Raw genomic sequence first — 26,085 nt, 5'->3', positions numbered from 1 at the left:
ACACCAAAGACAATCCAAATTATTGGTTTAAATATAGTTAATGAAATGAACAGCTACTTACATAGGCGAAAATCACTGAAAAGGCAAAAGTAACATTTGAAATAAGAATCTGCTGATCTTGAACTCTTGTATGTACCAAGCTGGGTTCAAGTCAGAAATAATGTATGTACCAGAGTTCAAGACCAGCATGGGCAAGACTCCATCTCAAAAAAGAAAGAGGGGTTGAAAAAAAAGGAAGTGGGGAAATCTGGTTTACCACTCTGATTCAGATCTTCAATGTCCACCAAGGCTCATGTGTTAAAGGCTTGGTAAAGCCTAGTGCAAGGAAATTAGGTCCTCCCTGGGGAACATGTCCTTGAAATGTTTTTAGAGGATAGTGGGACATCATCTCTCTTCTCTCTTCTTTCTCTCCCTCCCCTCACCCTCTCTGCTTCTTGCTGTCATGAGGTGAGAAACTCCTGAAATACATGCCCTCCCCTCTTCCCCCAACTGCTCCCCACCCCAGACTTCTCCACAGGCCCAAAGGTAGGGGCCAAGCAACCATGGACTAAAACCTCTTAAACTACAAGAAGAAATAAACCTTTCCCTGAAAGTTGATTTATTTCTGGGATTTGTTACAGTTAAGGAAAGCTGACTGCCACATTAACAAATTGTGACAAATGTGACATGTAGCGTAAGATGTTAATAATAGGGGAAACTGGGTGTGGTTACTTAAGAAACTTGTCTGCAATTTTTCTATAAATCTAAAACTATTCTAAAATAGATGGGTGTTACAAAATTGAATATGGGGACTATGTACTCTTCTGAGACTGGCTACAGGAAGACTAAGTCCTAAGAGCAACAACAAACCCTTATGGTGAGAGAAGACATATGATCACGATTTTAAACTAACTTAAGAGCATGAGGAAAGGGCTCTGGGTACCAGACGACCTCCAGAGTCGAAACCATCACAGAGCGCCTTGAACACTGCAGACACTTCATGCTCTCTTTCCTAATTACTTGATTAATTTACAACTGCCTCAATAAGCACATGCTGAGTTGAGAACCAAATTTTGGAGTAGGAAGTATTAACTGTTCCCTCCAATTAACTTCAGATACAACACTAATCATGTATCTTGCTCCTTAAAATATCTATTCCCACACACATTGCATTCACTTGAGAAAAATATTGGCTTTGCTTTCTTCCTTACTGAGAACAGAAAAGCCATTCAATAAAAAGCCTCCCAAATTCTAGTCTGTTCCTTTCATAAACATATTTATCTTTGCTGTAGCCAAGTTTCAATTATTCACACCCACCTTGGTCTAAATAAAGAGGAAGAAAAGAAAGAGAAGGAAGATGACCCCAGAGACAACACACCTTGCTCTGCTCGGGCTCTAGACGTTACTAGCCCCTCCTTTGATACCTACCTCCATGAATGATATCCCCAGAGAGTAACCAAGGCCTAGGGCTGTGACTTAGTGGACAGTGCTGGCCTAGCATGTGAAAGGCCCTGGGTTCAATCCCAGCACCACACAAACAAAGTAACTTAGAGTTAGTGCTAACTGCTTTTCCCTTGTCTCACATTCTCCTATGCGGCGATGAGATCAAGAAAGTGCTACCTCCTTCCTGTGCTGTTTGATCTGTCATTCTGCCACCTCTGTGGTTTGGCCCACACTGTTCCCTCTTGGACGATCATAGTCATTCTGACTTGTCCTGCAGCTCCAATCTCACATGGCACTGCTATTCCACATGCTACTTTATGGAATTATTATTCTAAAATGCCATTTGATTACACCATTCCTATTCTTATTAAAGACTCCTCATTCTTTTTCAACTAAAGTTGAAAAGCCAAAATAAATTACCCAGGTAGCCCTTCATGAGCAGTTTGTGCCTCCCTCTCAACAGTCACCTCCCATCACCTTCCCATATGCCACTGACTTCACAATACATGTTCTAGGAACTTGTCACACTCTTTTGCACCTTGGTGCCCTCAGAATCTGCTACACGCACTTCCTGAAACATAGTCCCCCTTCTCCCTGTATAACCACATTTTGTTCAAGACTCTGTGAGACACCTTCTATTACTAACTACGAACATGATTTCTCCTTCTGGGTGTTGGTCAGCTCCCTCTCACTATGCTAACCTGGCTGAGCAGAGTTTCCAGTTTATTTATCTATCTCTCTCAGTAGGCTATAAATAAAAGGAACAACATTTAGTCAGGATAAACTAGCCTGTTTAGGATGAGGTTCCCAAGAACACACAGCATCCAGTCATGATCTATATTCACCGCAGCTCAACCAAACCTAAATATGTGATCTCTGAGCCCTAGGGACAGACCAGTCATCTGGAGAGTGGTAAATACAGCCTGCAACTCTGATGAACACTGGTTTATATATGTGGCAGACCCTTTGCTTATTAATACTTGGTTCACAAACAGAGAAATATAAATCTCTTGGAAACATAAGCACATTCATATAGCTTACCAGATGAACTCCCAAGCTTTCATTTCCCATGAACATAGCAAGCAAATTCAATTATACTATTCAAATCCAACTAAGGCATTTCAACAAATATTAAGTATTCAAATCACTTTGGAGGAAGGATTGTGATGTCTTAGTGAGATGAATAGACAGACATATTAAAGGGATAGGAGATTCATCCAAGTGGATTTCAGCTGCTAATTTCCACAGTTTTTAATTTCTTTAAACAACTGGGCCCTAAGTGGGATTTTCTACTGCACATCATTGGGGAAGGCTTGTGCTTGAAAGGGCCCAGTTAAATACAACTCTGTCCTAGGGTCTCTGTGGGAAGTCCATTCCTGTTTTAGCTAATTGATATTGAACTAGCTTTGTCATTCCCTAGATTTTCTGTAACGCACCACATGCCAATTAATCAAGTTACAGAGATTAGCAGAGGGGAGGGAATGCATTAAAGCTGTGTTCTGCAGGAAGCAGACTTTATTTTCTCCCTGCTGCTTGTCTCATTTCCTCTCCTTGCAATGAGACTTTGTGCCAGTGGAGTAATGGGAAGAAATCTGAAATATTCTGTGGGGAAAGATGCTACAAAATACATTGGTGACGGAGAAGCAACTTCTGCCAGGCAGCTGAACAAAATATTGGTAGTCAGGGTGCAGTACTAGATGAGATGCCCAAGCTTCCAATGAACATGTTTTGATCTAAACTTTGTCAGGGAACCCATCTTCACTTGAAATGACCTTCATTTTCTTCTATTTTTTTTAATTTTTTTTAATAGTTGTATATGGACATGATACCTTATTTATTCATTTTTATGTGGTGCTGAGGATCAAACCCAATGCCTCACAGGTGCTAGGCAAGCACTCTACCACTGAGCTACAACCCCAGCCCCAGGACCTTCATTTTCAAATTCAAACAGAACCTCGCTGGATCACAGTGTCTGTCCAAGTCTCCTAGCCTTGTAGGAAAAAAATTCAAGTTGAAGATATTACAACTCAGGTTGAATGTATTACAGGGGCTACTGAGACTCTTGCTTTGTGACCCAAACACATTGCTAAGAAATCAGGGTCAACAGAAGCCTCAGGGAGGCAAGTCCCATCCAAACGCCCCCATGCTGCTGTCCTCTTGGCATAAGCTGTGCTGCCCTCCACTGCACTGTCAGTGGACAGCTCCTGGCAGCCACCTGAACCCCTGGGCTCCCTAAAGATACAACCAAGCACATCTGGGTTCTTCGGAAATCAGGTGAGTTGTTCTGTCTGCTTTTATTAACCCTGACATATCAGGACAAGTATACTTTTCAGCATTTCTCTGAAGGGTTCTCTGGGGGATACCAACAGGAGAAGAGATTGGGTTATTATTCTACCAAGCTCTCGCCTAACAGAGAAAACACCAGAAACTTCAATCCATCAAAGCAAGAAAACTGCATGGAACTGTACACAAAATACACAAGAGATTAAATGGCTGGTCATGTCCAGGAAAAGAGCAACAATGGCAAAAACAAAAAGCACCCTGTCCTGGTGTGAATTGTTTCTCATGACAATCACCATTTATAGGAGGAGAAAACTTCATCCATTCTACTGTCTGTTCAAAATTATGATCTCTCGTCATCATCTTCCCAGCCATGATGACAGATAAAACAGAGAGAGACTGCATTTTCTTCTTCAGGTGGCTAAATAGCTCATTCATGATGCCAGTGGATGACATATAACAGGACCAGGGCCCCATCTAAATTCTATCACCTACTCTAAAAGAAGCCAAGAGAAAAGATAATAATCTGTCAACATGGGAAGGAATAGGAAAAATAGCAATGGCTTCAAAACAATAAAAGTAGATCAGAACTAAAAAAGGCCAGACTAGCAATATTCAAGTAGAGTAGATGTGCACTTTTTTTTTTTTTTTTTTAACTGGGAATTGAACTCAGAGACACTTTACCACTGAGCTATATTGCCAGACCCCCACCTTTTCTTTGAGACACGGTCTGGCTAAGTTGATGAAGTTACCCTCAAACTTATTATCCTCCTGCCTCTGTCTGTGATTATAGGTGTGTGCCATCACACCACACTAGATGTACCTTAATTGACACAGAAAAAGGAGACATCTGTTTTTAAGAAAAACACATAGGGATGGGTAGGTACCATTTGCTGAACACCTCCAATTCATCAGGCAGCACGCTACAGGTTTCAGTATCAGTCAGGAATTGTCCTCATCTTAGTTAAGGAAACTAAGAACCAACCAGGTGAATTAACCTAAGGTCACCTGAGTGAGTTGGAGAGCCAGGACTTGCCAGCCCTCTCACCAGCTCAAAAGCTGGTGTTTTTCCCTGCATAACACTGCCACTCGTAGAAACAAGCACTTTCAAGAGATAATGTTGGATCCCACAGACACACACCAAGAGCCAACAACCAAAAGTTCAACTTTATTCGGTCTTAAAGGCCAAAAATGGCATAATTCCATATTTCTACACCTTCATGTACAGATAAGGACTCTTTACTAAGTAACTGACTAAGTGATGTGCCAGGAATTACTAAAAAGAGGCATTTATAGAACAGAATTTAGTAGTTCGTACAACTGACTGGGGCTGCTCCATATTCCACCATGGTGACAGATGTCCAAGAACAGTGTGACGATTCATGCCATGTGTCATCTGGGCCTCAGAATGCTGAAATTAGGTGAAACATTACTCTAGGGTCTGTTGAGGGTGTTTCTGGATGAGAATAAGGCTTGATTTGGCAGAATGAGTGAAGCACACTGCCTCAATGTGGTAGCTTTGCCTAATCCATTGAACACCTGAATACAATTAAAGGAAGAGGAAGAAAGAATTTTATCTCTACATCTTTCCAAATTGACACAGAGGTCTTCTCTTGGTCCCAGACTTGGATTTGGGCTGGAATTGACAAAGAGTCTCCAGGTTCTCAGACTCAAACTGGAACTCGCACCATTGTCTCCGCTGGTTGTCGGACCTTCGGGCTCAAGATGGAACTATAGATTCCAAAACCATGTGAGCCATTCCTTATAATAGATCTTTTGTATGTCTTAATTGGTTCTGTTCCTCTGAAGAACCCTAATAAAAAACAGATAACATCAAAAAGCTCCAAAAACCTGAAACACATTTGAAAAGCTGGGATAACCACAGTACTGCCTAAGGAAACTATCAAATCTTCAATGATATCCTGGATTGGTTGTAGATCAAATGCTGGTACAGTTAAGGGGTTTTTGTTTGTTGTTTGCTTACAATATGGGACTGAACTCAAGGGCATTCTACCACTGAACTTTATTGGGGATGAATGAGGTTCTTTTTATTTTTTATATTGAGGCAGGGTTTTATGAATTTCCCAGGCTGGCCTCATACTTGTGATCCTCCTGCCTCAACTTCCCTTGTCACTGGGATTACAGGCAGGCATCATCATGCTCAGCCTGATAGTCTCTTATATTAAATCATTGTTGTTAAAGATGCCTCATTATGGATGAATTTATTATCTAATCCATTGGGATATATGATAAACCCAACAGCATATATTAATGTATAATGAAATCAATATATTAACTAGATTTTAAAATTATAGTTGAAATAAGAATTATAATGCCAAAGCAGATGAATACATATACCACATAGTCCTACCACAAAATTCCCCAACAAGTGATATATCATTGTTGTCACTGAGTTTCTTTTGCCTGAAAGTAGAAAAAAAAATCAGGGCACCTTGTATAGAAGTCTGTGACCTAAGAAAAAATTAAAAACTGAGAACCATCAATCTGAAGACAGTAAACCCAAGTTCCCTTAAAATTTGTTCTCTCTCTCAGAATCCTTATGGTTAGAAAGTTATTATTTCCATTTGGCTAACATAAAACCTTCTCTGTTTTCACGTAAGCTTAACTCAAACTACACAAAATACAACAAATTATTTAAACTCCAATACCTAACAGAACTCCAAGGGTCAACTTTTACTGGATGTGTAGTAGGACCTATTCCCCACAGGATTCATGCTATCCAACTCTGTATCTGAGTCTGATTTCCAGGTAGCTCTGTCTTCACTGGCCAACTATTTCTATTTCTTCATTGTGAAATGGCTATTACTTAGGAAAGATCCTTGCTATAGGGAAGAAATGATATGGGATATATGATAAACCCAATATCATATATTAATGTATAATGCCTTTCAGAAACTATTTTCTTGGCTTTCCCAAACACACTCAACTCCTCCTCTGTTCCTACACACCACTGAGTCTTAACTACTGTTTTGGAACCCGATTCTCAAATCATCTCAGCAGGTCACATCTGGTCATTCTCAAGTTTAGCAGCATTCTCTGACATCCTGTAAGTAGGGAGAGAAAGAATTGTTTTTCCAGTTCACAAACAGATTTAGCATGGGAATTATTCACTTAGAGGTTGAAACTATCTCTTTGACATTGACACTGACTTCAAATTACATAATGTAATCCAGAAGCCTGGAAAAATCCTTAAACTACACACAAAACCCTCCATGTATATATTCATGTAGGTATATATGTGGGGACTGCCCATAGCTCTAACTGGATTCTAAAATGATAAGAGGTGGTTAGAAATCATAGCAATAATTTGAAATCATAGAAATCATTGCTATGATGGAATGCTCTCAATCCCATTCAAAATTACAAGGTCTCATTACTGAAAAAATAGCTGAAAATAACATTGTGTTAAAAAGGTATATCTAATTTAAGAAGTTTTTTTAAAAATCTCTGAAATCTGTTGGATTAATAAAGAGTTTATGATTTCAGAGTGATCCACTCTGGGATAAGTCAAGACAAGAGAATGGCATTAGAAAGTCCAGGACAAGAATTCAGAAGAGTCAGGTGAATGGTACATGCCTATAATCCCAGAGGATAAGGAGACTGAGGCAGGAGGATTGCAAGTTCAAAGTCAGCCTCAGTAACTTAGCAAGACTCTAAGCAACTCAGCAAGACCTTTTCCCTAAATAAAATATAAAAAAGTGATGTGGATGTGGCTCAGTGGGTAAGCACCCCTATGTTCAATCCCTGGTACAAGAGAGAGAGAGAGAGAGAGAGAGAGAGAGAGAGAGAGAGAGAGAAGAACTCTAAGAAAACACCAAAAGAGAGAGAGAGAGAGAGAGAACTCAAAGAAAACACCAAAAGGACCTGGTAAAGGGTACATTATAAGTCAATCAGCCGGAAAACCATTTTTTACATCTAGGAATAGATTTGGTGATCTGAACATACAATTCAAAGGGCTGCATCATGGGTGGTTCTGAGGTTGGCTGATAATGCCTCTCACCTACTACCCACCTGCACCTACCAGGCTGAAAATGTGAAATTATGCCACTCCATCCAGAGAAGAAGCACCAGGCAAAGAAATGCTGTCCCTGGCAAGGTGCGAAGTCTGTGAAAGAGCATAATATTGTTGTGAAAATATTTCTGCTACTTTCACATATCACTTAGGCTAGTAAAAAAGACATTGTTACTGTAATTATGTGAATTCAGTAAAACCTAATGAGGCCCTCTTAGCTTTCAACAGCAAATGTAGAATGTAAATAGCAGGAATTTTCTTGAGATCCTGGAGGAAAGGAATATAAAAGATATTCATGTGTTTCTCTTCCGATGCTATAGCTGGTTCAGGAATATAGGATTTTACCCTTCAGAACATCCTCTCTCCTTTAGTTGTTCTATAAAATAAGAATTAATAACTAGAAAGCTTCTCCACTACCAAATTATATTCAGAAATATCAAATCAGAATTAAGAACAATTATCTTTCCCTCCTTCATTGTGACTTCCCCTGGCAACCCATTGATTGGATAAATAACAGCCTGTCTCCCTAAAGGCTTCTAGACATTCAGAAGAGGTTGAAAGCTGACTCTACCACTTTTTAATTTGTTGCTTCTAAGCCACAAATCAAGGCCTACTTTGTGGAAACTGATTTGGCCCCTGAAAAATTTTTCCTTTGCCAGCTGACACAATGTTAGGCTCTGTCAATAGAGGTCACTGCAGAGATGTTGCAAAGGAAGGAGTTTGTGCTGAGTCCTCTGGGCTCCAGGGTCCAGCCCTGCAGTGCAGGCTGCAGTACTCAGCTCCCCAAGGAGTTCCCAGAAAGGTCAGCTCTTCCTTTGGGTTACGTTCATACCACTGTGCTTCCTACAAGACACTTCTCACCAAACATCCTTTGCCAGCACCTAGAAGGCATATTATCATAAAATTTCAGGGTGTTGTTTCAGCAGTTCCACCAGCCTACCACGGCTACTTTTAAGCTATTTTAATAATTTTTTTTGGTAAAAGAAATTGAACCCAGGAGACCTGAACCACCTCCCCAGCCCATTTTTTATTTCAGTACAAAGTCTTGCTAAGTTGCTTGGGACCTCCCTATATTGCTAAGGCTGGCTTTTAACTTCCGATCCTCCTGCTTCAGCCTCTGAAGTTGCTGCAATTACAGGCATGTGCAACCACACCTGGAAAATAAATCTTACTATTTTACTTTCCCTGATCCAGCTACAGTGTGATTTCTGCCTGGTGATTGGGCCCTTACCTATACACCTGTACCTCTAGAAGGCTGAAGCAAGAAAACTAGATCTAGGAATGCTGAGAAGTTCAGACCACAAAAGCAGAGAGGTAAATTACTATGCAGTTACATGTCTCAGTTGCCATCTTTTGCAGAGCTTGAGCTGGCAGTCCAAAATGGAGAAGACATCCTAGTGCCTCTACTAACTACCACTCTGTGCAGGGTCTTGGGTCATATACAGGAAGCACAAAGAAGATAGCATGGCACCCTAAAGGAACCACTAACCAGATGGAGACACTGGAGATATATAAACTTCAAAGCAGTGAGCTGCAAAAGCAACAGTGATAGTTACAGGAAATAATGTATAGGGTAATAATGGATCTCAGGCTGAGATGTATAGTGTCTTTCTTATCCTAAGCAAGAATTAATTATCTGCAAAAGCCCTGTGCGACAGAGAAGAGGACTACTCTTCAAATGGTCATCCAAATCTCCATTTGTCCTGCAATAATGAGGTATTACTCAAATACTCAAATCCAATGGACCCTGGACTCCTGCTGTGACCAGTTACCTTTTACTTCACTGTTCAGGTAGAACTAAGTAAACATTTGGACAGAGGGAGAAAAAAATAAAGGAAATCTCTTTCAATTCAAGTGTGTCTGACAGGGGGAGTTCTGCCTAAAAGATTTTTAAAGAAGAGATTAGAGAAACATGGTGACTATAATCTATCAAGGCCAAATTAAAATGCCCTCAATAAAGCCCCTCCACATGAGGCTATTAAGGAAACCCAATAACCACATGGTGAAGAATAAAACCCTGTCATTCACGGAAAGACAGAAAAAGTGATTCAGGGCCGAAGGCAGGAATAAAGAGACTACCTTTGGCTCACCACAAGAGTAACAGTGGGGAAGCTCGGAAGGAGAAGCCCAGGAGCAGGAGGGTTCTAATGAGCCATCTGGAAAGTGGGAGAGAACATCAAAGGGAGCAAAAGTGAAATTTTCTAATGATAAATAAGAGCAGTTTCTGACAAGGAAACCACAAAGAATGCCAAAGGGCTTGTTCAAAATGAAGGATGCCCACTCTCCTAGCAATCACTACAGGCAAGGGGCACAGCCAAGATGAGAAGCCCTTCCCCCACTCCTACAGACAAAGAGTGATCATGACAATTTTTTAAAAGAGGGCAGTGGTTAAACACAAGTGTCTGAAGTACCATTTCAGTAATGCAGTGTAATCAAAATTATATTAAAAGCTTATTTCTCCATTCTCTTATCACTCTTCTGTAAAACCACTTGTCTTTGTTTCTGTGTAAATATTCATGAATTATATATTTACCATGTAATATTTAAAATGTCTTCCTAACTATGTGTTCATTTATAAGAATCTAAAGTTCTGTATTTCATAGACTAGTAAAAATTTCAATAAAGGTCTAGGGACTAGATTAAGCAAATCTGTGTTAATGAATAAGCAATGATTTAATTTGCCAAATGCAGTCATGTGTTTAAAATCTCTATCACTCCATGAAAGAAAGAGTATTTTAACACCCAAGAAAGTGCAAGGAAAGCATCTCAAGACAAAGGAGACTCCTTTAAAATGAAGAAAGACATTTATAAAACTTGCTACATTGCTTTTGTATTTTCAGTTTTCCTAGAAACTAAAAAAAAAAAAAAAAAAAAAGGTGGTCATGGACCAGGACCCAAGTTTGAAAACCACTACCCAGGAAGCAAGAAACTAAACAGACACACACATTCTTACATAAAAATTTTAAAATGAAGAGGCATTTAGAAAATGAATTTTTTAAATAATAATGAAGACAGAAACAGGAAGGAAGGCCGATTATGAATCACCTTAGCTTCAAGACAAAGTGCTGGTGCATGAATGTACAGGACACAAAGAGTCCAGAGAGAGGTGACCCACAGGATGTAACCAAAGGAGACCGAGGACAAACTAGGGAAACAAGGACTCTGAAGTCAGGACTGACAAGAAACTGCACAACTTCCAATTGTGACACATCTCCTCACTTCACCCACAGGGACCTCCGGTGAGCGCAACTGCTGAAACAGGACCTCTAGGCGCAACAGGAAAACAGCTTCTCTGAGCACTGGTCCAGGTGTGCACATTTTAATTACAAATTTTAATCACATTAAATAGACACAGGATTTGTGTGGGCTCCCTCTGCTGGGTCTGCCAAATACACGTTAGCTGCCATTCTTTGAAAAATAAATGTCTCAATAAATGTTTTCTAAACATTTAGTACTGAAGCTGTAGAACAGTGGGTTTCAAGTCTCAAAATTCTTCTATACACCAAACAATCATAACATTTTGTATAATTTGCAAAGAATATGACTCCACTCACCCTCCTTACACCTCAAGGGTAAACATTATTGTGACTTTGTTGTTTGGTAGTCCCATGAATTTTTTTCATACCTACTTACATATTTCTCTAATTGAAAAACTGGATACCTGTGCACACAAACAGGGGGACAGAAAGCACAATGAAGTACATAAGAACACGCATGGCTAGGTTTACTTTGTTGTTGAGCACATTTTTAATATTGATTTAGAAAGATAATTTAGCTCCCTGAATACAACATTAAAACCTAATCCTTGTTGACATTTGTACCTCGAGTTTACGTTTGTTAACTATTATAAAATATTCAATATACAGAGTTCATTTTACTTACCCTGGCTCCTATCGATGGACATTAGTTTCTTTTTTTTTTTTTTTCTCTTTTCAAGTTTTAAATACAACATCCCAGAGTACACAATTTTGTTTTCATTAGAAACTGCCAAATTACACTGCAAAGTCGTGGTAATAATGGATATTCCCAACAGAAGGGTATAAAATTTGGGGGTCCTCTAGACATTTCAGTTTTCCAGCTTATTAAATTTGCTACTCTGATAGGTTTGAAATAACATTTGGTTGTTTTAATTTGCACTGCCTTGTTTACTGAGCAGCTGATCCTTGTTTACCTGCCAATCATGTATTACCTTCTTCTATCAACAGGTCACTTACAATGTTTGACCACATTTCCCTCATTAAACAAAACAAAATAAAAACGTGATGTTTAAACAAAAATAAAAACACCTACATGGGTGGTTAACACCCACATCCATTTCCAGCAGGAACAGTACTGAAAACTAGAAAGTCCTTTCATGCACATACCAGATCACACCAGGTCACTCTTCACAAGGTAACAACTAAATTTGTTACTCACTGTTCCCTTGCTTTCCATTACAACTGTTCCACATATGCATGCACTCCTACTACATTAGCCATTTTGGCCCACATTTTCATCTCTTTATAAATGTAATTATACAATGTCAAGAATCTGTAGCTTTCTTTCATTGCTCAGTGCTGCTTTTTATATTCACTCATGTTGAACCATGTAGTTGTGATTTCCTTCCACAGATATGTAACACTACATACCACCATATGAAGTTGTTCCAGTTTGAGACTAACATTAACAGTGATAAGAAACATTCTCATTTATTTCCTGATAGATGAGACAAACTCAAGAATGTCTCCAAAGTCTAAAAATGAGAACAGGATTTCAGGTGTGGTTTTCTTCTTTTTATTTACTTTTGAAAAAGATTTCATTTTAAATGACACATAATGTATATATTTCATTTTAATTGACACATAATGTATATATATTTCAATGTGATGTTTTAATTACATATACACCTATATAATGATTAAATGATTAAATCAAGCTAATTAGCATATTAAAAAAATAACCACCTTATGTGCTTATTTTTTTAATCACAACATATACACAGTATTTGAGTTCATTCTGGAAAAATCATACATGCAAGGAATTTGACTTCAATCCCCTTCCCTCCCTCGCTTTTCCTCCCCTCCTCCTTCCCCCACTCTAACAAACTTCATTTCTTCTACAAATAATAAAGGTGAAAACCTTGATATATGAGTATAACATGGTTTTGTTTAATTCATTCCATATTTCTTCACATTTCCCATCCTTCCTATCTTTCTTCTAGCCACCAATCTTCCCTGCATCTTCATGATACCTGATCCCCTCCAAAACCACCTTCTTTCCTTTATTTTACTTTAGCTTCCACATGAGAGAAATCATTCAACCCTGATTTTTCTGGTCTGGCTTGTTTCACTTGGCATAATTTTCTCCACTTCCATTTACCAGCAGATGCCATTATTTCATTCTTTTCATGGTCTTGTGCCATAGAATGAAACAATAAACATTCCAATGTGTATATATAACACATTTTCTTGATCCATTTACCTACTTACAGGCATCTGGGTTGATTAGGCTATTGTGAATTGTGCTGCCATAAACATTGGAGTGGCTGTTATCCCTGTAATAGGCCGATTTTAGTTCTTCTACATAAATATCTAGGAATGCGAAGTAGAATCACATGGTGGCTCCATTCCTAATTTTTTGAAGAATTTTGCAATCCCACCAACAATGTATGAGCGTACCTTTCTCCCCATATCCTCACAAGTATTTATTATTCTTCATGCTCTTGATAATTGCCATTCTAATTGAAGTGAGATGAAACCTTAGTGTACGTTTGATTTGCATTTCCCTGACTGCTAGAGATGTTGAACATTTTTTCCACATATTTCTTGGCCATCTGAGGTGGCGGTTTTTGTACATCCCAGAGCATTCCATGGTTCCATATATTCACTCATCCTTAGTATTTTCAGACATTTAGCTACTGGATTCTATTTTAAAGACCAGGACTTTTTGAATATTCAACACAGGTCTTTTGTCAATTATACAAAAAGCAAATTTTCATTCAACATGTAGCTTGTCCATATTTTTATTTACGTATTTACTTCAGCCTGTCTCAACTTCACTTATGGAGCCTGTCATTAGGCAAGTTTACATTAACGTAGTCAACTTTAACACTTTTCCCCTCAAGGATTTTTGTACTTATACATTCTAACATTTCAGATATTATATTCTATCAAGGTGATAATGAAAATCTCCTATGTTATCTTCCAGAATTTTAGGGTCTTCCTTTCAAGAAATGGATTAATTTATTCAAAAATAAATTTTGCATTTGGTATGAGATAGACAATGAATTTTCCCTAGATGATTGTTTGAGAACAAATGATACAGAACCCATCATCCCCCACTTACTTAACATCACTTCTATTTTATAATAAGTTCCCAACTCTAAGAAGTGTTTCAATGTTCTCTATTTGATTAACCTTTTGCCACTGCTAAAGTATCTTAATAACTACAAAACTATAAATCCTAATACCTGAATAAGGCATATCTCCTTATACTTATGCTCTGCCTTTGAGTTTTAAAATTGATCCTTCAATTTTTCTAACTTACCCATTGGGCAGTTTGATCAGACTTACATAAAATGAACAGATTAACTTTACGAAATTACAATCTTTATTATATTATTTCCTACCCATTAAACTAAAAGCCTGGTATGTACCTCTTTATTCTCTGTATTTTAATAACATTTATTGATTTTTAATTTATTTATTTTGTAGTACTAAGAATCAAACCAAGTGCCTCATTAATGGTAGAGTAAGCACTCCACCATTAAGTTACATCTCCAGTAATATTTGATAATTTTATCCACAAGTACCTTCAGCATATTATATAATTCACACTGGGCACTTCAAAATTTTAGTAACAACTATAAATGAAATCTTTATTCTATTCTATTTTCTAAATGGTTATTACCAACAGAAAAGAAACACTAACTTTTTCCATATTCTTACATCTAATAACTCTGAGCTATCATTTAATTATGATGATTGATCTGGATATTCTATTAATTTTCTGGGTAAACCATCAAAACTTATGCAAATAATGCAGTCTTCACTGATGTTTTTCAATGCTTATAAACTGAATTTCTCTATTTTACCACACAAACTAAAATTTCCCACACAATTTTTCCCACACAAAGGAGCAATGACAGCACGTGATTCTAACTGGTAGTTAATTTTGATAGAAATGTTTATAATGATTCACTATTAATTAGGATGTTTGCTGTCAGTGTTTGACAGATATCATTTAGAAAGTTCAACAAGTTCCTTTCTATTCCTAGTTGGCAAAAGTTTTTATTCTGAGGCATTAATGTCGTGCAATGCTTTTTTAATGTCATAGGATAATTAAATGTCAAAAAATTCTTTTTTCAATATCTACTGAAGTAATAAAATGCTTTTTCTCTTGTATCATTAATATAGCAGAATGTAATATATGCATAATAATGAGTAGGGTACAATTTGCAGATATTTCATCTAATTCTTTACATGTTCATTAAAAAAGAGAAGGATTGATAGTTGATAAGATCAACCCTCTAACACCTTCTTAAACTGCTTTGGACATTAATGCATCTAACCTCATAAAATGAATTTAAATAGATGTCCATTTCTATTTTATGATACAGACTATACAAGTCTTTCACAATTTTGGTAAAAACTAGTGTAAAAATATCTGAAACTGATGGAGAAGATGCTACTAATTCTAGATTTAATTGTTTTTAGTTTTCTGTTGTGTGCAATTTGTGCTCTTCTCTTTATATGCCCTACGTTTTTAGGAATTCCTGATATTTGTCTGCCCTATGAAAGCAGGGGTGGTACATGCTCAAGTCAGGTTTTTTGACAGACAGGCCCAAGTGCTTTCCTTCTTCAATCTTGTTTTGTTCCTAAACTTACATTAGGAAAATTTCAAACACATGCAAACATAAAAAGTATAATGAATCCTTATGTATAAAACTCCCAGCTGATTTACAATTCACAACATTTCATCCATCCTCAAATGGCAAATCCCCCATCCCACGATATTGTGAAAAAAAGGAGACATTGCAGCACTTTGCCCACAGATATTTCAATACACTTCCCTAAAAGATAGAACTTTATAGAAATGTAATATTATCATCACAGCTGAAAAAAGTGAAAAAAAAAAAAAAAGAAAGAAAAAGAAAAACACTCCTTAGCCAGGTACAATGGCACATGCCTGTAATCCCAGCATCTCCAGAGGCTGAGGCAGGAGGGTTTCAAGTTCAAAACCAGCTTCAGTAGAATGGAGGGTCTAAGCAACTCAGCGAGACCTTGTCTCTAAATAAAATACAAAAAAGGGCTGGAGATGGGGCTCAGCGGCCCAGTGCTCTGAGTTTAATCCCCAGGACGAAAACAAAAAAAGCATATTTTAAAACATTCAGTTAGTGTTTGAATTCCTAATGGCCTCAAATGTTTTCTTTTTCATTAAAAATGTTTTATGTTAATAAGATCTACACATTGTGATTACCTGATCTTTCTTTTAATTTCTAGATGTCATTTCTTCTTGTTTTTGTGAATTTACTTAAAGATATTGGGTCACTAATGCAGAACACAGCTTCTCGAACTGACAAAGGAACATTTTTATATTTCCAATTGGTCATGAACTGAGATGGGAGCCTACTACACACAACAAGTACACAAACTACACTCGTGCAACTCAGAAAGAGCATTTAAGAACATCTGAAACCATCTACATGCTAACACAAAAAGTACACGGACATGCTGGAGGAGGACAACTTGCACATTTGTAAACACTCTGCAGTGCTTAAACATTTCTACTATTTACTTTCTTTTTAAAATTTTTTTATAGATTTTTTTTAAGATTTTTGTTCTTTTTAGTTAAACATGACAGTAGAATGTATTTTGATATATTTATACACCCCCAAGACTAGGATCCTAATTAGAGTAAGATATACAACTATTTACTTTTCGTTCCTATTATATTCTGCATATCTCATCTTGAGCAACACTGATATAAATTTCCCATAGTCTAGATTTAGATTTTTACATCTCTATGTGATTTCAGCTATCTATCTGTCCTCTATATGTCCTATAAATGTGGGAGTTGAATCTATAACTTCATCAACGCCAACTTTTCAGGCAAGTCTTTACTGTTGGTATCATATTGTTCCATCAGAGACACAGAAGTGAGACTGACCCCATTTTTGAGATATTAGTACTCATTAATGAACATAAAATTAACACATTTTGTCAAAATGTCACTAGTAAATTTGGTGCCCAATGCTTATTATTTGAAAATATCCCTTAGGAAGATGTCCTTCTCTCAGGTACCACTGTGTCCCTCTATGACCTCAATTACTAACAGTACAGAACTTCTAGCTATAAGTTTTAACTTCCCATCCTTTTGTGAATATCTTGTCACCTAGTTGTGTTGTAGATGTTATTTGCACTTTTTTGTTTCACTGTTTCAGCTGATGTATCACTTGGAAACACTAGGGATATTATTAATAGGCATACCAACCTGTCTCCTAGGATTAAAAAAAAAAATTCCTTGTAGCATCTTAAAGTAAATATTGAATTCATTGATTTTGAGAGGTTCCAATGTTTTTAAATAAACACATTTAAAACTAAATATGCCAAAAATACCCTGTTATCAACATCTCATTACTTTTGCCTTTTTAATGCTATGACTGTATGGTTTAAGTAGAATCTAGCAATACTCTCCATCATAAAGTGACAATCTCTCCCAACAAATGAGCAATATGAAATGAGTATTTTCACTGTTGGTGAGTGGTAAGTAATACACAATTTAATATAATATTTCTCTACTCATGAATCTAGAGTTGTGAATTTCTTAAATTTATGAGGCCATGAAAATTTTCATCATTCTTTAAAATTGCTTTCTAACTACAAACTACAATATAGTCAAGCAGGCATAGATCCATGTTATAGATTCTTTCACATTTGTTTAGACTTCACCTATCAACTAATAATGGGCAATTTATTTTAAATATTCCAAAAAACTATATAGATTTGACCCCTGGGTACAGAATATAAATGGACATCCATATGTAGACACAAAACATTTATAAAAATGACAGAATTCATATGCACTCACATATAAATACAGTTTCCTATTTTAAAAATAAAATGAATCGAGCTTTTTAATCATGGTTTTCAGATAGCCTTTATCATTACTCATGTTTTCTGCTTAATCCACAGTGGTGGTGGGTTTTTTTGTTGTTGTTGTTTTGCTTTTTTTTTTTTAACAAAAATAAAATCTTCTACCATAATCAAGAACTTGGCAAATTCAACTTTTAATTCTTCAGTCTCACTTTATGTATTAAGGTTAAAATACTGCATACATAAAAGTTCATAATTTATTAGGGTTGTTGCTTGATATATTATACCGTATTTATCATCATTTCTATACATTCTATATTACCTAAGAACAGTACTGCTATACCCATCTTCTTTTGGTAATCGTTTGCTGCATATATCACTTTCCCATCCTTTATTTTCAACATTAGGTGTCCTTTGTTTCAGATTTCTCTAAATATTTAATCTAGTAATGAGTTTCTTTAATTGCTAAGTTTAACCCATTTTAATTTGTAAATACTGATATATTTGAATTTATGCCTATATTTTTCATTCCTACTTACCATCTTCCTTTTATTTCCTTTCTGCTGACTTCTTTTAAACTGACAAAGCTTTCTAAACTATTATTTTTTCACTGTATCAGTATGGAAGGCATGGAGTCAACTCAGTATCCTTTCCCTAAATGTGAAAACTTTAGCAGACTTTACTTATTCATTGCCCCTTCCAATTTGTTAGAGTCATTTGTAGTTTTCATTTTATCTTTTTTTCAAAACACAAAAGGGTTTTTCCCCCATGTTCAGATAAAACAATGTTTTGTCATAGTTCATTTCCTTTCTATGCGCATCATTGTTTCTTTGGCCCTGTAATTCTACAATTTTCTTCTTGCTGAATTACATATTATACTTAAATGATTACAAAGATTATTTAATAACAGGAAAGCTTTATAACAAGAAATAGACAGGTATGGTGGCAGACATTTGTAGGAGGCTGAGGGAGGAGGACTGCAAGTCCGAGGCCAGCCTGGGCAACTTAATGAGACTCTGCCTCAGAATAAAAAGTACAAGGGCTGGGGATGCAGTTCAATCGCAGAGCACTGGCAAGTTCAATCCCCAGTATGTATGTACATGTGTATGTATGTATATGTGTGTGTGCATCTATATATGTATTCATATATGTATATAAAATTCTATATATGTATCTGTACATGTATGTACATATATAAAATTCCTATCCACAGAAAAATGAAAAGAAAAAAAGAATTTCTTGAGGGTTAAGATTAGATCATACTTAGAACCAATACTTTGAGAACAGAAATTCTGAAACCACTACGTCTCTCTCCTCCCCACTCCCACTGATGAAAGACAAGCTCCCCTTGGGTCTTAAGCAGGTGCCCCTTACAAAGCAGTTCTGTGGAAATCAAGAAAATACAGTAAATTAGGCAATGAATTCAGAAGACTCATGTTCCAGGTTTCGCTCTGCTGCTGACTGGCTGCACATCCTTTTGCAAGTCATTAAACCTTTTGAGACCTCAGATTCCTTATATTGAAGTGGAAATAATCTACCTCACACAATTTTTATTAAGAGCAGTAAATGAAACTATGAACTGAAAGCACCTTATCAAATTATAAGGAAATCAGACTCACATGCTCCTGTGTGCAGTAATTTTTAAACTATAAATCAGAACACGCAGTAACTTTATCTGACTAGATTAGCCATGCATGTTCCCTGCTAAATTGGACTGAACCCAAACAAACATGAACCAAGGAAAGGGCTATTTCACCACCACCCTCCTATTTTCCATCTTCTGTGGTAGCCTGGATTTTCCCTCCATTAAAATGCTAGTGTGCATCTCATAGACTTCATAGCCTTCATTGCCTCTCCCACGGCAGGCAGGCTTATAAACATCAGTGTGCACGTTCCTGTTTTATTTCTCTAATGAGGTAAGCTGGACTGCACACCTGTCCAGTGCTGTGACCTGTACATCACATTACCGGCATCACAGCCCCTCTTGCAGATTAATTGTAAGTGACATTCTATCACTTGGTCATATTTCCGAGACTCTGACCTGTCTTTGTTCATTTCTTTTAGTTTCCTAATACATCCACATTCTTTGTAATAGTTATTATTCCTAATTTAGAAAACAGTCAATTATTCCAAGAAGTAAGACCACTCTAAGCTCCCCAGAGACGGCTCTGATGGCCTTTTGGGAAGGCTAACCCATTATTGAATTATCATAGATTCACAGGATATCATAGATTCACCTGCGGAATCAAGCAGAAAGAAAAGAGAATGAGGAGACAGTCTCATCCAGTCCTTCCCAGCTAATGACTTATTTAATACAATACAACAATGGTTATTTATTAGCCTAAGGTTCCTATACTATTTATTTTCATATTAACAGCCAATTTAGCTTGTGTTTGCAGAAGGGAGTTTTGTGACCATAATAATTCCTCCTGTTCCAATGAGCAATATTTGGAAGGAGATTGCTACAAGAGTAAATGAAATACTTCCTGAGCCTACTTTAATTCTACTTCTTTCTCACAATGAAAATGGAGCCATACGAATTAACATACGAATTAAGGATAAATGATAGAATTCTTTAGGAAATGGACTCAAGCTATTTAGGAATTTTTGTAATTTGCAAAAATGCATCTAATATATTACACTAACAATATAACAGAAGCAAGGAGTTGAGTGTTTCTGAGAATGGCCAGAGTATTTGACTTCTTGACTAAAAAAGTTTTATGCACTCAAACACACACTTCAAAAACAACAGCAATTAAGACATTCCAAATCATCATTTGAATGAGAGTAAAGAAAGAGCTTAGGAATGAGAACACAGTTTAGAGTTGAAGCCAATACATCTCCAATCCCCTAAGGTATATAAGAAGTTCATTATCTCTAACAGCATGAAAACATAATTAACTTCTACTAACTGAGAACTGAAATAACCTGACCACAGGTTTCAGGGTTGTATCTTTAGTCAATCTGGATAAGAGTGAATTTGAGCCACAGACAATCCATTCACAAGCCGTAACTTGGAGAAAAGCAGGTGAGTATTGAGAGAAAGGATAAGGTCAGACAAGAGAAAACAATATCTGATTTCTGAAGTTATATTAATAACAAATCTGCCATGTACAATAGAGGGTGAGAAACCATGTACAAAAGACATCATGAAAAACGGATGCTTCAGGCTAGGGTTGTAGCTCAGTAATAGAGCACTTGCCTAGCACATGTGAATCACTGAGCTCAATCCTCAGTATCACGTAAAAATTAATAAATGAAATAAAGGTATAAAAAAATGGATGCTTCACTATAGCAAAATAAAAATCAAGACTGATTCTACCAACTTTACTGAGATAACCTTTGTTGACATTAGCACAAAATGTAAATGATGTCCTTCAGAGATGAGAAACATCTCAAGACTCACCTCATGCTGGGAGAAGAGCCGAACACCCTCCAACTGGTGGAAAACTGGGTAGTGCTGGGAGTCAATCTGGTCACGCCGGTACACATCACCCACCACCAGGAAGGCATCCAGTCCTGCATGCACCAAGTCCCACTGGTGTGCAGAAGTGTGTGCTCTCAACATGTGAGTTCGATTCAGGTAGTAATTGTCCCCCTTCTTCCTGCTGGGGTGGTGAGCTGGGATGAGCAGGCTATCAAAGTTCTGCCAGGTGGTGACCACTGGACAAAGGTCGTCATAGACTGAGAATAGTGGTGTCCCAGAGCGGCCCACATACTGCTTGTAGAAGTGCTCCTTCACTCTCTCCTTGATCAGCCACAGAGGGTGGTGCTGCTGGTTGTGCAGGTTCCTGCCAACCCTGGACAGGACCTTCTGGGTGAGGTTGGTATGGTCATCCTGAGGGTAGGACTTGCCCAGCAACTCTGTGACACTGCCTGGAGCTCCTTGGGCAACAAACTCTGATGCAGCCGGCCTGGAGCCCCACACTTGATGCTGATGGTTTCTGCTGACAGGACTGATCTTCCTCACCAGGCAGACGTGTGCATGGGCAGCCCTCCTGAGAGCTGAACAAACCATCATAGACACTCCTCACAGATTCTGAAAGAGCACACATGCACAGCCCAAGTCAGATTTCACTCTCTGGAGAGTAAAGTGTGTCCTTTGTGTCTCCCACCAGTTCCCCACTTTCCTAAAGACATATACCCTTCCCCACTGTCCCCTCTACACATCAGGAAGATCAATTAAGAAATTATGATGGCAGAGGCTGATATGTTTAGAAAAATCCCCCCAAGAAACTCCTGTTGAAATTTAATTGCCGTTGTAACAGTATTAAGATGGGACCTTTAATAGATGAATAGGTTGTAAAAGCTCTGCCTTGTGAATGGGATAATTCTACTATAACAAGAGTGGGTTCCTTATGGAGGAAATGGGATCCAAATAGAAAGATAACCGCAGACTCTATCCTCTATCCTCCACCCCAGATCATTACCCAAGGAAGCCCTCACCTCATGCCAGCACCTTGATTTTGGACTGCCCAGACTTTACAACTGTAAGCAATAAATTTCTTTTCATCATAAATAAATAACCCTGTATGGTATTCTGATATGGCAGAAAACAGACTAACTCAGAGACTTAATGACTAAGAGGAGGTGGCAAATACCCAGATGTAGACGACCAAGCCCTGCACTGGTAACAAGGAAGTTAAGACCCACAGCAAAGGATTCTGGACCACTAATACAATGTTCTTTCCCCACAGAAGCCAGTTTTCAGTTCCCTCAGGGATCTCAGTAATGAGAATCATTATATGTCATATTCCAATATTCATAAATAATTTAAGTTCATAAACCTAAATCACTCAAATGTATCTTCTAAAATTTGGAATTTTATCTACTGAGCTACTTTAAAATATACAACCATGTGGTTATTTTACTACAAGGGCGATGCAATCATAATAAAAAAAACACTTCATGGTATTAAGATGTATTAGGGGAGCACTACTTTGCTCCAAGTGACCACCAAAAGCTCACCTAGCGTGTACCTGAGCAGCATTATTCACCGGATTCAAATTGAAACTGAGAATACTTAGCTCCAAGTTAAATTGCTGTGCTTGTGTGTGAGTGCTTATTTGAAGCCTGTACATAGCACTTTTGTCTAAGAGTATCATCATATGAGAAGTTTCCAAAGATACCCCAAAACTCTGGATTTTTATTCATCTGGAGCCATTATTCTATTCTGTCCAAGTTGCTTCAAACAGGGTTAGGCATCAACTGAAGTCTGTCTTCCCATCTCCACTGCTCAGTGGCTTATCACTGCAGTGGACGTGAATTTTAAATATGCATATTACAGCTGTATGCACCTTAGCACACACTGTATATTGTTGGGTACCCAACTCAGCACCCTAACTGACACAAGAAAGAACTTTGTTCCAAAGACAGATGCTGTTATACAAAGTTCAGAATTGTTCTAGAAAAGGTGTTTTAGAGATACTCCTCGTCGCTGTCTATGCTTTTCCTTCTCAGTTTCTAGCTCCCCATACACCCAGACCTACTTCTAGGATATCAAACATGTGACCCTCCTTCAGGCCACTTCACTGATCTCCTCACATCATCTCTGGTGTGCCCACTAAAGTTTAATTTTCTTGTCCTCATTCTCAGTCATGCTTACATCTCCCACAGTCCATTCTCCTCACCCCAAAAATTACATGTTCTTTTCAGTTATCATCTTTCACAGAGAATGATTAATGGAAAGGATAGCTTTCCCACTCATTTGTGAGAAGACAAGTTCTGTCTGTTACAGAGCAAGGCCATCTGTGGAGCCACAGCAACTGCGGAGGTCCAGTCACGGTTTCTCGTGTGATGCTGGATGGATTGCAGAGGAGTTGCGCACAGAGGCAGGCAAGCTTATTAGAAGAGACTGGAAAAAGGAAAAAGGGAGAGGAAGTTGGTCCCTCTGAAAGGATGAGGACAGTATACCTCTCCTGCCTTCCAGTTTTATCACGGATCCCAGGGAAGTTTCCAGAGTCCTGCCAAGGTCCACCTCTTGAACTCTGATAGACAGTAAGATTGCATCAGACATTCAAGTTCCCACCATACAAGTCTTAACAAAAGGAGGGAAGATTTTTCTATTGAAATGATATGCCAAAGATCCAAGGCAATCCTGAGTCATCTTGGCCTATGGTGACTGGTCCTAATTGGAACTTGTTATTAAAAGATTTTATGGTTATGGGGTTTTGCTTCTGATTATCCTGTCTCCTTGAGTACTGCAATCTGTGTAAAGGTCACAAAAGTCTCAGTCCTTCAGGGAACCTTGTTTTCTTTTAAGCAAGAAAGAGCCTTTGGGGCCTGTGTCTGTTTTACAGGTAACAGGCTGCATCCTAAGGAATGTAACATATCCTGTTGACTAATGCCAGGATAAGGCTGCAGGCAAACTGCATTTGGTGGGGGGTTGGGAGTGGAGATGCTGGGGATAAAACCCAGGGCCTCCAATATGCCTGTGAGACAAGTATTCTACCACTGAGCTACATCCCCAATCCAGTGAAGCGCTTTTTAAAAGAAAGCATGTGGGGGAAAGCATGTAGGTCCAGTTTATAGAATGAACCTCTTAACCTCAGTTCTTAAAGCTCACATCTGTCTGTTACCTATCACTTAGGAAACATGGGGGAGGGGCTGGGGCTCAGCAGTAGAGCTATCACCTAGCACATGTGTTTGATCCTCAGCACCAAGTAAAAAATAAATAAATAAAATGAAGGTAAAAAAGAAACCTGTCAGGGACAAAGAAAGATGGCAGAGCAGATCTAGGCAGCCACCCTCAATCAAAGTAGTTAAAGAAATGTCCACAATCAAGTAGTGAAAGAACAGCTGAGCAAGGAAGTGGGTGTCAAAGAAAAGATTTGAAAGTTGGAAGGAATTGGAATTTGATTACTAAGCATAAAATAAGAAAGAATTCTCCATCCTGAACCCTGACCAGAGTGAGGCCAACAGGAAGAGTGAAAAAGACAAAAAGAGGGAAACAGGCAGATGAGTACCAATCACTGCATACTGGCTGCTCCCTGCTTGAATCAGATCAACGGGTGTCTGCTGGGAGAGGAGATGATACCAACTCAGAGAAGCACAGGAACAGCTGTTTGGTGGTTATTTATTTTCAGAAAATAAAGAGTTTGGGGGGTGGAGACAATAGTGTCAGGTTGGTAGCAGTGACTTAGGACAAAGCAGCCAGTGCGGGAAAGAAATATCAATCAGGCACTGACAGAAAAACCTGTCAATCAGCAGGATCACCTGACTACTGCCTGTCAATCATCAGGACCCCCTGGCCAATCCAGGAGTTCAGCCAGCCAGCAGCCCCCGCCACCCACCCCCCACCAACTCCAGCAGGACAGGGGACTCTAAAACACCTTTTCCTGTCCCAAGCCCTTCCCTTCCTGCCTAAGCCCCATAAAATCCCAGTCCACTCGAGCTCTCACGGGAGTTTCTCCTCAGGCCCTTCTCCTGTCCACTCTGTAGGTCTGAAGGAGTTCCGCCCAGGAGTGATATCTCAAAGAAAGCCTATTCGCTGGCCTTTTTAAATCTGCCTCCTTTAGTTGCTGCCCACGTTGCCTGATCTAACAAATAGTATTCTAGAACACTGGTTACACAAAGCTCATCCATAAGGGGAGAAAAAAGAGGAATCATAAAGATCTCAAGAACTTCTGATATTACCATTAGATAAACAGTCTAAGCAAAAGAAACTTAAATACAGTGCAACAAACCAGTGTAACTCAGGGCCAGAACTGTATTTCCTACAGAAGACATAAGAGTAGGACAAGGATTCCTCTTAAGAGGGGCACCTTTGTGTACCTGAAAGAGCTGGGATCTCCATGCTTTGGTATTAATATTATTTAATATCCTATTTTCAACATTCACAAGATCCAACAAGTTTCCATCTTTTCTTTTTCTCTCCCCCCCCCCTTTCACTGGAATCACAGGTGCCTAGCCTAAAAACCAGTCTGCACAAGGCTGTCTGTGGCACAGCCCCACTAGCAACTCTGGATTGCAAGAGGCAAAAAAGCTGATGACAGGATCATAGAAATGGGTGCTTTAGCAATCATAAGTTAGCAGTTTGAAAGGTCCAGAATTTGAGTGGGAGAAATTCTTCCAGGACTCTCAGACCCATATTTACTACTTGGGAGACAGACAGAGGCAGTGAGAACTGTTATTAAGTCACTGTTGTCAGAGCTATTCAGAATTTGGGATTTTCATGGCCGGCCTACCCTGGGACATCTACCACAGAAGCAGAGTTCATTATATAACAGTCGGTCCCATAGCAAGGCACCAGCGACCACGGCTGGAGATTAAGCACTG

The 26,085-nt window shown here is 38.4% G+C and overlaps 1 protein-coding gene across 9 annotated transcripts in view; it reads right to left on the bottom strand.

Annotated features, from left to right (window-relative positions):
- The window catches only part of Fars2 (phenylalanyl-tRNA synthetase 2, mitochondrial), a 507,072-nt gene that overhangs the window by 367,160 nt on the left and 113,827 nt on the right, over positions 1 to 26,085 (bottom strand). For all 9 annotated transcript variants that reach the window (XM_077801819.1, XM_077801818.1, XM_077801821.1 and 6 more), the window contains one exon: positions 21,215 to 21,847. In XM_077801819.1, the coding sequence (XP_077657945.1) occupies positions 21,215 to 21,829 (615 nt within the window). In that variant the 5' untranslated portion in view covers positions 21,830 to 21,847. The remainder of the gene's footprint in view (positions 1 to 21,214; positions 21,848 to 26,085) is intronic.

The sequence above is a fragment of the Urocitellus parryii genome, chromosome 8 (genome assembly GCF_045843805.1).
Source record: "Urocitellus parryii isolate mUroPar1 chromosome 8, mUroPar1.hap1, whole genome shotgun sequence".
In the NCBI taxonomy this organism is placed as follows: Eukaryota; Metazoa; Chordata; class Mammalia; order Rodentia; family Sciuridae; genus Urocitellus; species Urocitellus parryii.
Note: the sequence above shows the minus strand (reverse complement) of the source record. Positions and strands in the feature narration are given on the sequence as shown.